General features: G+C 40.9%; 1 protein-coding gene across 1 annotated transcript in view; it reads left to right on the top strand.

The window, feature by feature from the left end:
- Nucleotides 1-16,166, top strand: part of Lrp2 (LDL receptor related protein 2) — a 148,855-nt gene that overhangs the window by 78,998 nt on the left and 53,691 nt on the right. Inside the window, exons 29-38 of the mRNA XM_036183041.1 lie at nucleotides 294-522; nucleotides 1,154-1,331; nucleotides 2,469-2,597; nucleotides 4,566-4,732; nucleotides 5,377-5,517; nucleotides 8,241-8,350; nucleotides 8,788-8,965; nucleotides 11,020-11,233; nucleotides 11,988-12,227; nucleotides 13,778-13,966. Of these exons, the coding sequence (XP_036038934.1) occupies nucleotides 294-522; nucleotides 1,154-1,331; nucleotides 2,469-2,597; nucleotides 4,566-4,732; nucleotides 5,377-5,517; nucleotides 8,241-8,350; nucleotides 8,788-8,965; nucleotides 11,020-11,233; nucleotides 11,988-12,227; nucleotides 13,778-13,966 (1,775 nt within the window). The remainder of the gene's footprint in view (nucleotides 1-293; nucleotides 523-1,153; nucleotides 1,332-2,468; nucleotides 2,598-4,565; nucleotides 4,733-5,376; nucleotides 5,518-8,240; nucleotides 8,351-8,787; nucleotides 8,966-11,019; nucleotides 11,234-11,987; nucleotides 12,228-13,777; nucleotides 13,967-16,166) is intronic.

Below are 16,166 nucleotides of genomic sequence, written 5' to 3'. Positions count from 1 at the left end.
GAGACATTGCCTTGATGGAAGAAAGAGGCAGGAAGAAATTCTATATTTTATGTAGATTCTGTGTTAGGGTGTTTTCTATAGGATGATGAGTTATTACATATCAGTGAAGTTTATAATGAATCTCTGAAGATAGAGAAAGCCATTCACTACTTAAAACTGTAGTGGGATAAACAGAAAAGGACTGTTTGTGAATTGGTGGCATCATGGCATTTCCATGTCATTATGTTTTGTTTTATGCACATTATAAAAATACCTAGAGGGCATGTGGTTGTAACCTTTTCTTTCTTTCACAGTAACCATCTAATGTTCTGGTCTGACTGGGGCCATCACCCTCGAATTGAGCGAGCCAGCATGGATGGCACCATGCGTACAGTCATTGTCCAGGAAAAGATCTACTGGCCCACTGGTTTAAGTATTGACTACCCCAACCGACTCATCTACTTCATGGATGCCTATCTTGACTACATTGAATTTTGTGATTATGATGGGCACAATCGAAGGCAGGTCATTGCTAGTGATTTGGTAAGTTTGCAATAACATTCAAATTTATACCACAGTAGAAATCATTATCAAGAGAATTGAGAACAAATATACACAATGAGAATAAACAAAGGAAAACCAGACCAGGGAGCAACGATAATGAGGTATAATCCACCTTCTGTTCCTAACAAGAAAATATTTTTATCTTATTCAGTTAGATTGTACCATGTACAGGAAAAGATTAATAGACAGTGTAACTTAAGTAAGTGTTCTGTGGATGCTACTCTTTTGCTTATATATCTTTAAAAATCAGGGTTTAGGAAGAATGAATTAACTGGATTTATATTTCTCTATGAAACCAGAGCGTGTTATGTGTTTAAACACTTTTTTTTTTAATTGAATGAATACTGTTTAAGTTTTACAAGTTGGCCAATGCAGAAAAAAAATATAGTTTACCAAAGAGCTGTCACCATGAGGGGCCTTCCAGCCATTGGGTAATAGATGCTGGGTAATATGTTCCTACAATGCAACAGAAATAGGCCTGAGACAATTTTAAAAATGAGCATATAGTGACATTGCTAGAGTAGACATTTGTATTCACTACTTCCTGGTATCTTGTTAAAATCTCCTGTCCATTTCTGAGTGAGGTCTCACAGTCTCGTTCTGCTTCTAGATTCTCCTCCACCCTCATGCTCTGACTCTGTTTGAAGACACTATGTACTGGACTGACCGTAGTACCCAGCGTGTTATGCAGGCCAGCAAGTGGCATGGGGGGAACCAGTCGGTTGTCATGTATAGTGTTCATCAGCCTCTTGGGATCATTGCCATCCATCCTTCAAGGCAACCGTCTTGTAAGTGAAGACTCCTAAACAGCCTGCCTGGTAATAGCATGGTTGTATCTTCTTCTGGACATGTTAAGTGCACGGGCAATACATTTTTTTCTTGGACTGCTGTAGTACTGCATGCTTTTCCTTGCCCTTGCACGGTTCTGGCTTTTAGTTAGCGTGGAAAAGTAGGTGACTATAACATATCCTCACCATGTCATTTTATTTAGCTATTAGCTACTACCTCTGTGGCCTTGTTAAGCTGCTAATTGTTGGGACTCATTATGATACCATCTCCTTAAAGGTGTTCTGCTATGGCCACCCCATGTCACCTTCATGCATGGGGTGTGGGTGGACAAGTGATATAAGATTTGGCCTTGGTGGTGATCTTTCTGTTGGTAGGGAGAACACTTAACCTTCCCATAATCCCTTTCTCCTCACATCTCTCCAGTGGTGTGTCACACTGAGTCTGACCCTGTTTCTTCTGTGGCTTACATTCCCCACGCTGGACTACATGATGGTCCAGCGGCACACCAGGCATGTTCTCAGCTTTGAATGAACTTTTGTGCTTCTTTGCTCTGTCTTGAACATCTGTCTTCTGTCTCTGTCAGAATCACTGCCTTGTGTCATTTAGGGTTTTCTGCTCCAATGCCACTTTCTAGGAGAAGTTGTTCTTAACTGCCCTACCTGAGATAACCCATCCCCAGTGTTCTCACATTCTGAAAATACCACCCACAGCGTGAATTAATATAGGTCTATTTCCTTTCTAGATTGTATACTTCAGTGCATTTGGGACCTTCCTGGCAGATGCTTAAGATGTTTTGTGAGGAAAAGACTAGATTCATTATGTAGCATGCCATATGTAGAAGAAGCAGGGTATAGAAGCATCCTGTGAGAACTAGTACTTGCAAAGATGTGGGAAAACTGATCTTGGACATTGCTGGGTAAACATTGAGGTCACAAGGTTTTTAGGTCTGGCAAGGAGACTTATATGTATATTATGGGTTCTCAGTGACTGGTTATACCTGGTTATGTAGACTGAGTTAACCTAGGACCTTGTGAAAGCCATCTTGTGCCTCTTAACAAAGGTAACTACAAGCACCCTGTGTACTGTAGCACAGGCAATTTTCCATTCGTGCATGCATTCTTTCCTTTCTCCCACAGCCCCAAATCCATGTGCCTTTGCTTCCTGCAGTCACCTGTGCCTGCTGTCTGCACAGGAGCCTAGACATTATTCTTGTGTTTGTCCGTCAGGATGGAGCCTCTCTGATGATTCTGTCAGCTGTGTGAGAGGTAAGTAAGTGTGCTCTGATGATCAAGCCTGTCAGAGTTGGTGCTAGGTTGTGGAAAACCACAACCCAGTTCTAGCTGTCCAGTAGGTATCCTGTGGGGTGACTCAGGTGAGCATCTTAGTTGTTATACAGGATGTGTCTATGGTGCTACTGTTACCTGTGCATGTGGCTGAACAACCTCATATATTCTTACGCCTGACTGTTCTGATAATGGAGTCCTCAAATTCTGTATTTAAAATAGAAATTTTTGATTTGTGTGTATAGCTTACATATTTTCAGGTCCACTGCTTCATTTCTTTATTCTCATGACAAATAGTTAATGGTGAGTCATCTGTTCTGGGTCTTATGACTGTAGTATTGTTACTATTATTATCTGATACCTCAGAAGTAAGTGCTGTCTCTGTGAGAAGTATTACAAGTGGCTATTTGAGCAATTTAATCTTAGTTATGTTAGTGGGTTGATTGAAGGGTATGTGGAGTATTATGTCAAGTGCTCTGAAGAATGCAAAGAGAAATGATTTCTTCAAGAATGTGTACATGCATATAATTCTCAAATCATCTTCAGAAATTTAAAAAGTTACTTTGAGTCTGTTCATTTCTCACTGTAAAGGAGTGAATATATTTTCAAACTGATGAAAATTGCTAGAGATATGCTGAAACTAGATGGTTAGTTATAATGGATTTCTTAATTAAAAGTCCAAATCTATAGGGGAACTAGGTTTTCAAATGGAAAATACATGACAGATTCAGGACATTTTTTTTTTTTTTTTTTTTTTAGTGTTTACAGGTTACAGTGTTTGCAGATGAGGTCCTCAGATTGAAGCCCCACCCAGTTATGTGATATTGTGCAGTGATACTTTCATGATGAAAGGTTTTAATTATTGGCAATACTTACAAAGGGATTGGTATTTTGCTACTTTTCCTCAAAGATTTAATTACATTACTAATCCTTGTTGACACTGTTTAATTTAGTGTGTCCTTGAGGCTTTCAGAGAAGATTAATCCAGGCATAGATATTTTAGATACAAGGCATTCCTTCACCAGACAAAGACTGTCTTCTGCTCATTGGGGTCTATCTGATGGTGACTCCATATAGTACCACGTGTCATTTCACAAATAATTCCACTTGTGTTTTTCCCCATGGGATGGCTTTGGAAGTGGTCTCTAGTATCCCCTATTGGTTTATGAAGTGTAGCCTGACTGCCACTAGATGCCCATTAAGAAAGTCACACATTCCCCTCCCCCCCACTATAATGACTTGGTAACATTTGCCTTCCATAGTGTTTGCAAAGCCTGAGTTGCGATGGCAGGTACCTCCCTCATACTGTACATGATACACAGATTGTTCAACACAAGCCTAGAAAACATGTTTAATGTGTGTGGAAGATGGGCTGGCGTTGGAACTCAGGTGGGGTGGTAGGGGTGATACTTGCCTGTGTGGGGTCCTGGGGTTCATCTGAATACTGCACAAATGAAAACCAAGTCAAGTGAACATCAGTAAATCAACTATAGCTATTGATTTGGGCAATTCTTTTATTCCAGGCTTTCAATCAAACTCTAGATACACAATAGTGAGAAAATCAAATACAATAGTAATTGTGCTACTTTGTGAATTAGAATCTAATAAGGAAGGCACATCTTAACTACATGATATCTGGTAGGCATGAGACAAGTTAATATACACCAAGTTGTCTTTGAACTCTCCACCTTCCCTGCGTATTGACCCACAGTCAGTTATTGTTAAGGTTGTCTATGGGTAGAGAGATAAGAACTTTCTGAGACAAATCCTGATAGTTTGTCAGTGTGAGTAAGGAGATGATGAGGACCATGTCCTGGGGTGTATCTAGGCGGTGTCATGTGTGGAGTTGGAGGGCCCTGTGGGTGGCCTACAGTTACTCAGGACACATCTGTTCTGTGTTGTAGTTGATGCTGCAATGCTTGTGTTTCCACCAAACTGCTGTTTTCACAGGTGATCATCCTTTCTTGATGTCTGTAAGAAACAACATAATTTTTGGAATCTCCCTTGACCCTGAGGTGAAGAGCAATGATGCTATGGTTCCCATAGCAGGGATACAGAATGGTTTTGATGTTGAATTTGATGACTCAGAGCAATTTATCTATTGGGTTGAGAACCCGGTAAGTTTTGGATACATCCAATGTATATGGTCATTATTTAAATAAAGTTCCCTCAGGGAATTCCAGAAAGGTGTTTGATGGAGTTCCTGGGGTCCTTGGGTCAGAATCCTTGCTTCTGGGGCAAATGTTTCTCCAGAATCTTTTGTTTGAGACTCTTTTCTTCCTTCCTTTCTTCCTTTCTTCCTTTCTTCCTTTCTTCCTTTCTTCCTTCCTTCCTTCCTTCCTTCCTTCCTTCCTTCCTTTCTTTCTTTCTTTCTTTCTTTCTTTCTTTCTTTCTTTCTTTCTTTCTTTTCTTCCTTTCTTCCTTTCCCCTCCTCGTCCTCCTCGTCCTCCTCCTCCTTCTTTTTTGTTCATGAAAGCATTCTGCCAGAATGGGGAAAGAGCCAGAGAAAGAAAGAAGGCCGAAGGGATCTCTGTGATTGTTGTCTGTTTCATTGACTTCTGAGCCAATTTTATGTGCTTTTAATTTTTTGTTTCTAAGACTGTATGGTGAGATTTTCTTTGCCTGAAAGGTCAGGTACTCAACAGTTGAGAGACATAGAGAAAACTGGCAGCTGGCAGCAGCTGTAGTCAGGAGAAGAGGACTTCTGTATAGGGCTGTGCCCTGCCTCAGCTCAGCTCACCTCCCTTGTCTTTCTTCCCAGGGTCAAATGCACAGAGTGAAGACTGATGGTAGCAACAGGACCGTGTTTGCTCCTTTATCTGGGCTGGGCTTCTCTTTTGGCCTGGCCTTTGACTGGATATCAAGAAACATTTATTATACTTCCACAAGTCGGTCCATTGAGGTAATGCTTCCATTGTACTGTAGCTACAAACATTGTTTTCAGGTTCATGTGGAATATATTCTCAGGCATGGTGGCTTAGTCCTTTAATTCTAGTACAGGGGAGGCTTGGGCAGGAGGATTTCCATGATTTCAAGGCCAGTTTGGGCTATGGAGTGAGATCTTGTTTCAAGACCCGGCTAAAAGAACAAAAACACCTACAAAATAAAACAGCAAATACTGCTACAAAATATACCAGCAAATCCAAGGGAAATAAAAACCACCTTATAAAAATAAATTAATAGAACATTCTATTACTCTATTCTGTTTCCTACAAATTATCAATTCCACTGTGTCCCCATAAAGGATATCAGTTAATTTGCAACATACTAAGAAAGCTAATTAAAATCATAGAAGAAATACTTTATCAGTTATCAGCCAAGTTTATTGCTACCTCTGTTCTCAGGTAAGAATCACACTCTGGCTCCAATTTTTCTAACAGTGAAAGACACAATAGAAACTTGATTCTAATTTCTCTCCTCTTTGAGATAAGTACTCTTTATATCTCAGTTCCCAGAAGACATTCAAGATGCAGGGTAGGCTTGAAATTACATGAAGTCTATGGCACCCATATCAGTTTCCTCCACTCTGGGAAAAGGACGAGGTGTATTAATTCATGCTAATTTTGAATGCCTTAGGGGAGAGAGAGAGGTAGTCAATAGATCTTATAGTTGACACATAGCTGGCTACTTGATTGCTCTTTGGTGCGAGTCATGTTGGGAGCTTGGCAGAGTTCACAGAGGAACAGTAGTTTGCTAGTGCACAATGATCTGAGGGCTAGTGATTCACAATGAGTGAGAAATTTGCAATATGCACAAATGCCAATCAAAGCAAATAGATGTGAGGGGATCCTGAAGGCCCAATGGTAGTCCAGAAATGGCTGGCTTTAATGTTAGGAATAATAATGTAGACCTTTCTAAAGCCCCTTTGACAGTGGTAGAAGGTACTTTTAATAATCCAAAGCTCATCAAAATGTGATGTGCTGCTGAGCATCCCAAGCCTAATCCCGAGGCCCTCAGAAGAAAGTGGTGACGAATGCCTTGGCTGACTGCTTTAACTAGTCCAAAGGTATTGAGGCGCTCTCCAGCAGCAACAGGTAAAACTAACAGCCTGTTGGGGAGCCCCTGAGTGTGCACATTTGTGTAACAATCAACATAGTCACTTGAGCTGCAGAAATTCTAGTTTGTAATTGAGCCTAAAGGTCAGTATGATATACAGTGGGGAGAATCCAATTTAGCATCCAATTCATCCTGGCCCGTTTCTACCTTACTTTAGTATTCATTCAACAGATATTGGTTAATGTTTTCTATGGATCCTTTTTGATCCTGGATATTCAAAGATGATGGAAGATTATTTTTTCCTTCTAAGTAGCTTACACAGAAACCAATAATTTCACTCTCGTGTGGTAAGAACAGCAAATATAAAGTGCTATGTGTATTAATGGGAGAGACAGTAGACAACTTGTTAGTGGTTATTTGAACTGAGCCTTGAAAGATGACCAATGCCTATTTCTAGAAAAATAATGAAGTATAAAAAGGCAGAAGGATTAAAAACCCTATAATAAAAAACCAAACAAAAATCAAAACTAAATACATATTATGAATTTTACCCTCCAATAATGAACTGCTTGTCCTTGGACAAACGACTTGGCCTTGCTAAACCTCATACTCATTAAGTAAAAATGTCTCATGGTGCTGAGTTACAAATTGTCACTGTATTCAAAATGGGAGATGAGTCATCCACTGGTTTGTATTGGTTAATCTTTTAGGAGATAGAAATGTAAAGTTCTTCCTGATGAATACAAAGAACGTAGGTATAGCGCTGGCTTAGCTGTAGTGTTCCTGAGTGCGTGATTCACACTTCATTCTATCTTGAAAATAGGAGGTGGTGTTGAAGAACTTGCTTTCCACTAGGGGTAGCTGTGTGCCTATTCCTTGAAAAGATGTGTAGCTTAAAAATGAAGCCTCTAGGTGGCTGTGTGAGAGAGTTTGAGGTAGACTAGAAGTCATGAAGGAACTTAATGTAACCCAAGGAGGCCCTAGGAGATTGTAATAGAAAAAGGTGACTTGAAATGAGAAAAATTATTGTAGTTCAAGTAGGAATTAGAAATTCCAGACTAGGCACAGAATGAGGAGAAAAGGTAGTGTGTGTGTGTGTGTGTGTGTGTGTGTGTGTGTGTGTGTGTGTAAACACAGACATAAATAATCTATTTGCATATAGTAGCAATTTATTTTATAGACAAACCTTCCATGTATAGCAACAGGTAGTGATTTATTCATCACCTGGGAAGTGTTTCATCTGTATATGTGTTAGTGCAGTGCACTGAATCAATGTCCTTGGGGGTCTTAAGATGTCAGATCTTTTGGAACTAGAATTACAGGCACTTGTGAGCCAAAATGTAGGTGCTGGGTACTTAGACCAGGGTTCTTTGGAAGAGCAGCCACTGATCTATCTCTCTAGCCCTGATTGTACTTTGTAAATTCTCATTTCTTCTGAGATTATTCCTCCCAGCCCCAGAGAGGGAAGAGGAAGTTGAAATGGAGGGAAACACAATTAAAGATTATGGGTGTCAAAGAAAAATAAAAGATTATAGGTGTCTCACACCGTCTTTGGCCATGCTTTAGTTTTGCATCAGTCTTTGTTTCCGGGAAAGAAGGTCAGTTCTGATACATGCTCTTGGACTGTAGGTGATAACACTCCAGGGAGAGACAAGGTATGGGAAAACACTGATCACCAACGATGGTACCTCTCTTGGCGTTGGTCTTCCAGTCAGCATAACTGTTGATCCTGTTCGTGGGTAAGTGATAGATACCAAGTGATACATATGTTTCTGTCCGCACTGTCCTTATTAATGCCCTGGTCTGATGAAGTGCCCTGTTGGCATTTCAAACTGTAGAATATGTGACCTTTGATCAACAAAGATCCCAGGGAGAATGGGCTTTTGAATTGTGTTGACTGTGAAGAATATACTTAATGCTCCATAGGCAGGAATTTTAGGTATTAAACATCATGCAAGCCTGCGCAATACATTCTGACTTAACAGACCTTGGAGGCTGAGTAGATGGAAAATTCTACCATCCTGTTTCTAGTACTATTTTAAGTCTTCAGTGCCATTCAAAATAGCGTGTAGAGCTCTAGAGACACTGGCGGAACACTGGTTAAATGCTCCTCAATGTTGTATTGCCCTTATCTAGTTTCTGTTTCATGAAACCCTCATGCTTTTCATGGCTGTAGAAAACTGTATTGGTCAGACCAGGGGACAAACAGTGGGGTGCCTGCCAAGATCGCAAGTGCTGACATGGATGGATCGTCTTTAAAGATTCTCTTCACTGGGAACCTGGAACACCTGGAGGTTGTCACCCTGGACATCCAGGAGCAGAAGCTCTACTGGGCGGTCACCAGCAGAGGCGTGGTATGAGCGGCTTTAAGTTTGTACTATCCGTTCACACTACTGTGTGATTTTGAATGTGCTGGCTTACTTGGCAACTTGGTCTAATATGGCCCTTTCTCTTGACAATGCTCTCCTTACTTTAGTTTTGTAGCCCACTTTTATTTTTATTTTTCACAGTATATGCAGCATTCTCTCCAGAATGATGGTTTTTACTTTTTTCCTATAAACCCTTGGTTTCATTAAGGATAAATAGTCAGCACTTGTTGTTCTTACTTGTCCTTCCAGACACATGGATTTAGTGTTGTCATGCTTTTCTTTGAAAAGACTCTAGGTTCTCCCATTGCAGAGTGGACACACACACACACACACACACACACACACACACACACACACATAGTAGAGAATAAGCAAGTATCTCAGTTCAGCAGCTAAAGACATGGTCAGTACATACATGAAATTTCCTGTACTCATAACTTAAAAGTGCACCATAACATTCCATTGACATTTGACCATTGCTGCTAGGCTTCTATAGCTGAGCTCGGCAAAGGAAGCACTCAGAAATAATAGTTGATAACTTAGATTGTGTGTAACAATTTTAGATAACAGATGTTGGCTACAATGCCATGCAGTAGGCCTTGCTCTTGATTCTTTTTCTGTTCATCAGATACTCCTAGCTTCATGTCCAGGATGACATTGTTGTTCACTATTATTACTATTAGATACTGCAGTTTTGAGTATCAAACCTAGGACACTTGCTTGCACATTCTTTGTCTACCACCAATATACAGCCTCTGCTTGCTCAATACTTACTCGAAATGATGATAAACTTAGAGTATTTAAAAGAAGTGGAGGGGCCAGTGAGACAGTTCAGTGAATAAAGGCACTTGCTGCCAAACCTGATGGCCTGAGTTTGATCCCTGAGACTCACATGGTAGAAAGGCAGCATCAGTTCCTGGAAGCCGTGCTCTGACTTACTACAGATGCTACACATACCCAACCCCCCCCCCCCCCAACACAATAAAAACATAAAAACGTAGCAACATGTGTGTAAACACCTTGCATGCTTGGGTGCACCTATGTTATGATTAGGATGTTCCTGTCACGTGGTGGGGCCTCTCCATACAAGTTAGTGCCGTCTACACAGGACTCACCAACTCCGTTCTGCACCAATTCTGTCCTTCCCTCTTAAAAAAAAAAATAGTGCTCTCTCCTTATTTAATCATCAAAGGTTCTCCCCATCCTTATTTTGCCTTATGTCTAGACTTCAATTTTTCTTTTGCCTTCACAATGAGTGAGCTGGCTATCATCCCATTAGTTAATTCTTTTTCATGTTGAAGGCACCCTGTCTTTAAAACTATAGTTACCAAATTTGATGCTTGCCTAGTTGAGAGTGCTGGCCTGGAGAGGAAGCTTCAGAGCTTGAGCTGAGCTTGGTCAGCTGCTCTGATCTAGTCACTGGCAGTCCAGAGGGTCATGATTTCTTTCTTCTAGGCTTTGGGAGTTTCTGTCATTTCTGGCATATAACCTTCTGGATTCCCTTGTCTGTGAGGTAGTGGGTAACCCAGACCTCATGGGCTCTATTAGCAGCTCCCAGCTGGGCTGATGGTACAAAAGAAAGCACAAAGACACAGGCTTTTGAACCCAGGTTAAACCAGTTATACCCCCATGCTTCCCAGAAGTGATCTACTTGATTCTTTCTCTATGGACAAAAGCCGTTTATCCACACCATAGCTCCATGCTTGGCTCCCATCCAATAGGGCTGGCCTGTAGTTCTGGGGGAGATGTCTCCTTATCCCGGTAGATGTTGCAGCCAATATCTGTCAAATACTGCATGGTGGTGCATGCTCAGACATTACTATGCATTCTTAAGCATGCTATGAGTGCTCTAACTATCCCTTAAAGATAAGGATGTTTGCCTGATTAGCATACTTGTGATGGACCAATTCCGTAACAGTTTTGAGAAATCTATAGAAAGGATCGAGTGCCACACAAAGACAAGAGACTATGAATGTGAACATGCTCTCTTATTTCATTCAGTATGAATCAGTGAAATAATGAGAATTCTAATCCTTTAGATCGAAAGAGGAAATGTGGATGGTACAGAGCGGATGATCCTAGTGCACCACCTGGCCCACCCGTGGGGTCTTGCAGTCCATGGCCCCTTCCTTTATTACTCTGATGAACAGTATGAGGTCATTGAAAGAGTCGACAAGTCCTCTGGGAACAACAAAGTAGTCTTGAGAGACAATGTTCAGAACTTGAGGGGTCTTCGGGTTTATCACCGACGCAGTGAGTACTTGTCATTCTTGGATGTGTGATGCACATGTACATGTTTGTACACTCACACCCTGTCCACATGTATGCTTGCTACATCACTCATACCCAGAAGCCCCTGGTGCACCCATGTATGTGAAACTACTTGGCATTTCAGTGTCAGTGGCTAATCTGTCATAGGCAAGCATCAGCCTCAGAGTAAATTTATTCCCCTTCTTTCCTCCAAAGTTTTAAGTCTGACTTGTATTTTGTAGCATTCATCAGCACATTACCTGCTTTTTATTGCCCATGTTTCTTTTGTCATAGAACCTCTATGAAGGGCACTTTTTTTTCTTTCTGTTTTTACTGCTTTATGCTTAAGATGAATTTTGGAACAGAATTTCTAGTCTTAACAGGAATACCCCAACCTACCAACAAATTAACTTTAACCTATATGTTATTTGTTTTTATTTCATGTGATTTAAAAATATCCTTGCCTCAGGTTGAAAGGGAAGGAGGGAAAAGCTAGTCTATTGGTTTGTGCCATCTTTAAATTAATCCTTGAAGGAAGTAAAGCAAGACACACTCTCCATTTTCTAACTGCTATGTATTGCTTCCTTCCAGTACTTTTGTATCTTTGAACAAATTCCTGTCTTTCAGTATTGATTTTAATCTGCTGATCTAGTTATTATTATGCATTTATTATTTTTATAATATTTGGTTGACTCATTAAAAAATGTGCTGGACTGCCAAGTACATAAGGTTACAGACTGATTTTGAATTCTTTTAGATGCTGCTGACTCTTCCAATGGCTGTAGCAACAACCCAAATGTTTGCCAGCAGATCTGCCTGCCCAAACCTGGTGGAATGTCCTCCTGTGCCTGCGCTAGTGGGTTTAAGCTCAATCCTGACCGTCACTCCTGTTCTCCATATAACTCTTTCATTGTTTTCTCCAAGTTGTCGGCAATTAGAGGCCTTAGCTTGGAGTTATCTGACCACTCAGAGGCCATGGTGCCAGTGGTTGGCCAAGGTATGGACACCCCTAATCAAGTTTGCTTCCAGCTGTTGCCAGCCCCAGTGTGGAGTATAAAGTTCAGTTCATCAGAATCTGCAGGAGGGCTGTCAAACTCAGAGTTGAGCCAAGTCCTATTCCAGGAGTTTGCTCACTTAGAATCCTGGGTTGTGGCTGGAGAATCTGTATATCTAATAGAACCTGATTTTGCCGGTTCATGAGAGCCTCAGGCTTAGAGAGGGCTATAAAGTACAGTATGGATTTTCATGAAGTATTGCAGAATGGGTGAAAGCAAAACTCCTCTATGTTCCTCCTAATGAGGTATAGGCTAATGGTACCCCATTATTTAACATAATGGTAAAGGAATCCACAAATTTATTAGGACATATTTGATGAAGTGGTGTCAAGGAACTCAGCACTAGTCCCCAATAATCATATTTTTGTGTATTTTTCTTTTATTCTTTTTTTGGAGGCTAAGTCTTACTATGTAGCCCTGGTTGACCTGAAACCCACTATATAGACCAGGCTAGCCTTAGACTCACAGAGATCCACCTGCTTCTACCTCCTGAATGCTGGGATTAAAGGCTTGTAAGCACCATGCCTGACTTATTTGTGAATATGTACACAAAAACTTGTCTCTTGGATAAGCCAAAAGTGTGGCAGTTTGTGAAAACATGAGTTTTCTAGAACCCTGTCTTCACACTCTCTGAGGGCTGGAATTACAGACTGTCCTTTATACCCACTTTGGCATTTCCATGGGACCTGGGGGTCCTTATACAAACATAGTTATTTTCCTGGCCCTAGTTTGCCAGGAAAAAAGTGTTAAATTTGGTAGTATATACATATATAATCAGTTATTTGACCCAGTTGACATGTTTAGAGCTCTTTCCAATGCTCTGTATATTTATTTGCATGATTCCATAGTGTTTGAGAGCTTCATGATATAAAAGATTTTCCAGCCATTTGTTCCTAGGAGGCAGAACTCCTATTTCGGGAAATGTTACTTAGGAAGTAAGATCCGGGTTCTACATATGAAGCTGGTAAATAGTCCGATCTCATATTGGTTGTTCGATTTCAGAGGAAGAGCAGACAGGTGTGGGTGGAGCTCTAGGAACAGTACAATCTGGGGGACTGTGCGTTCTAAGTAGGATAGGGAAGGTGCACCCATGGAATCTCAACAATTCGGCAGCCTTGGCAAGACAATGACAGCGGCAGCAGGCATGTCGGTGTGGACAGCGGAGAATCAATCTTGAGCAGGGATGACCACCTCCCACCCCGTAATTGATTATCCAATCGGTTGTCAGTGCCTAGGAGGAACACTCAGCAGGCTCAGCAGCTTGTAGTTTGCATGTATGCATACAAGGAATAACAAAGAAAAAGAGAAATACATGATAGTAGAATGAGATCTAGAAAGGGGTGCAGTAATGGGGAACAGGGTGTGATAGTAGGGGGTGAAATGTTATAATGAAACACATCAGTTTGTATAACTAACAAATGCTTATCAAAGGGTGGAGAGGGGATTTTAAAAGTGCCAGTTCAGTTGGCTGATAACACCTTAAATGTTCTAGGACGAAATGTTCTGCACGTGGATGTGGATGTTGCCTCCGGCTTTATCTACTGGTGTGATTTTAGCATCTCGGTGAGATCCTCTAACGGAATCCGTAGAATCAAACCCAATGGCTCTACTTTTAGTAACATCGTTACCTACGGCATAGGAGCAAATGGAATCCGGGGTATTGCTGTGGATTGGGTAGCAGGTATGTGGTCTGTAGTTTTCATCAATGTGTCTGAAATGTTTTTTTCAGATGCTGTATGAGATCATTGTGCACTCACTAAATGAAAGAGGAGGTGTTCTAGTTGGCAGATTAATTATGGGTGAATAATTTCATTTTCTTTTATTTTTATGCAATTAAGCAGGCAAATATTAAATTATGGGACAGTAGTTTTTGTCCTAAGGTTGACAGCAAATTTCTAGATTAGAATTATCTAAAATCAAGCAATTTTAGTTGCAGTTTCTTTTTTAATTTTTGTATTCTGTTTATTTTTGATATTATAATATGATTATATAATTTTCCCCTTCCCCTGCTACCTCCAAACTCTCTCATAAACCTCTCCTTCAAATTCATGGCCTCTTCTATCATTAATTGTAATTGTGTGCACGTTCTTGCTCCCATATTCTGTATTCTTTTAAAAATATTTTATTGGTTCTTTGTGGATTCTATGTCCCTGGTCCCATTCATATCCCTGGCTCTTTGTATCTGCCCTCTGCCCTTACAACCTTCCCCCAAATAAAATAAAATAAAATAAAATTTAAAAGAAAAATAAAAAACAAGCAAGCAAGGAAGCAAACAAACAAAAATCTTAATATGGAGCCGGGAGGTGGTGGTGCATGCCTTTAATCCCAGAACTTGGGATGCAGAGGCAGGTGGATCTCTGAGTTCGAGGCCAGCCTGGTGTACAAAGCAAGTTCCAGATCAGCCAAAGTTACATAGAGAAATCCTGTCTCGAAAAACCAAACCAACAAACAAAAAATCTGGTTGTGGAAGCTGTAGTGTGAGTCACACAGTACACCATTTAGTCCACACATCTTTACTTGCAAGTGTTAAATGGTCTGGTTCGAGGCCTCTGTCTTCTGCTGCACTGTTGATACTGGACCCTCACTGGAACTCCTCTTGGGTATCCTGCTGTTGCCCTGTGTCTTGGATATCCTACAGCTTGGGATCTGCAGGTCCGGCCCCTTCACATGCTGCAGTAGTTCATAGATGAGGTGGATGTTGGGGTGGACCAACTTACAGCTCTGAGTGGTACCTGGGTTGGTCAGTCTGCAAGCTCTTCCTCATCTTCACCACCAGGGTGAGCTCTCTAGCACTGCCCCAGTTAGCTCACCCAATACAACTCGCAACAATGAGCAGGACCAAGTCTCCTGCTCACCTGCATCCCCACCACCAGTGCCAACTCTACTGTTTTACCCAGGTGAGGTGCAGGGTCCATGCTTGAGTGCTGCATTGGTGAGGGGTGGGGTCAGCTTTCTTGTTTCACACCCTGAGGGCTGGATCACCTGTGTCTCCCCAGCCCCCATCCCTACCCCTGAAACATGATCAGTTCTACAGTGCTGCCCATTGAGGTGCAGGGTGGGATTTACTGAGTCCTGTAGCTGGTGAAGGGAGTTGCATATTTTTAATTGCTTCTTTGTTAGTGTGTTTCTCTTAGTAATTTATGTGCCCAACTCAGTATTACATTAACCTAGGATTATTACAAATTTGGGGAACTCATTTTTTAATAAAAATGGATACCATTATATATTATTGATCTGGATAAGTAGATATGGCTTAAATACAAACTTGCATTGTAATATAGTAGCTTAGTTAGGTATGCTTTTCTTTTTTTTTTTTTTTTTTTTTTTTTTACTGGATTCCTACTTTCTATCCCTGTAAAGTATATTGTTTCTTTTTTCTTTTTTTTAAGATTTATTTATTTATTATGTACATAGAAGAGAGCACCAGATCTCATTACAGATGATTGTGAGCCATCATGTGGGTGCTGGGAATTGAACTTAGGACCTCTGGAAGAGCAGTTGGTGCTCTTAACCACTGATCCATCTCTCCAGCCCCAGTATATTGTTTCTTATGGTAGGGCTGAATAGGGTCAGCACAGTATGGTCAGTGGGACAAATGTAGCCATTTTCTGCTTTTGTACAGTTTTACTCTGACAAGCTTATGTCCATTCATTTGGTGTTGTTAAATGCTGCTGTCATCGCACAGTGGCAGAGTTAAATGCTTGTGAGAGAAACCATATATTTTGGCTGGATGTGTTGGCATATCCCTGTAATCTTAGTACTTGGGAGAAAAGGCAGGAATATCAAGAGTTGAAGGCATCCCCAGTTACATCGTTACATAGAGCTCAATGCAAGGCTGAGATACAGGAAGCCCCATTTCAACAAACAACCAAACAACCAAA

Source organism: Onychomys torridus, chromosome 4 (genome assembly GCF_903995425.1).
Source record: "Onychomys torridus chromosome 4, mOncTor1.1, whole genome shotgun sequence".
NCBI classification, from domain to species: Eukaryota; Metazoa; Chordata; class Mammalia; order Rodentia; family Cricetidae; genus Onychomys; species Onychomys torridus.
This window is presented reverse-complemented; position numbering and strand designations above follow the sequence as displayed.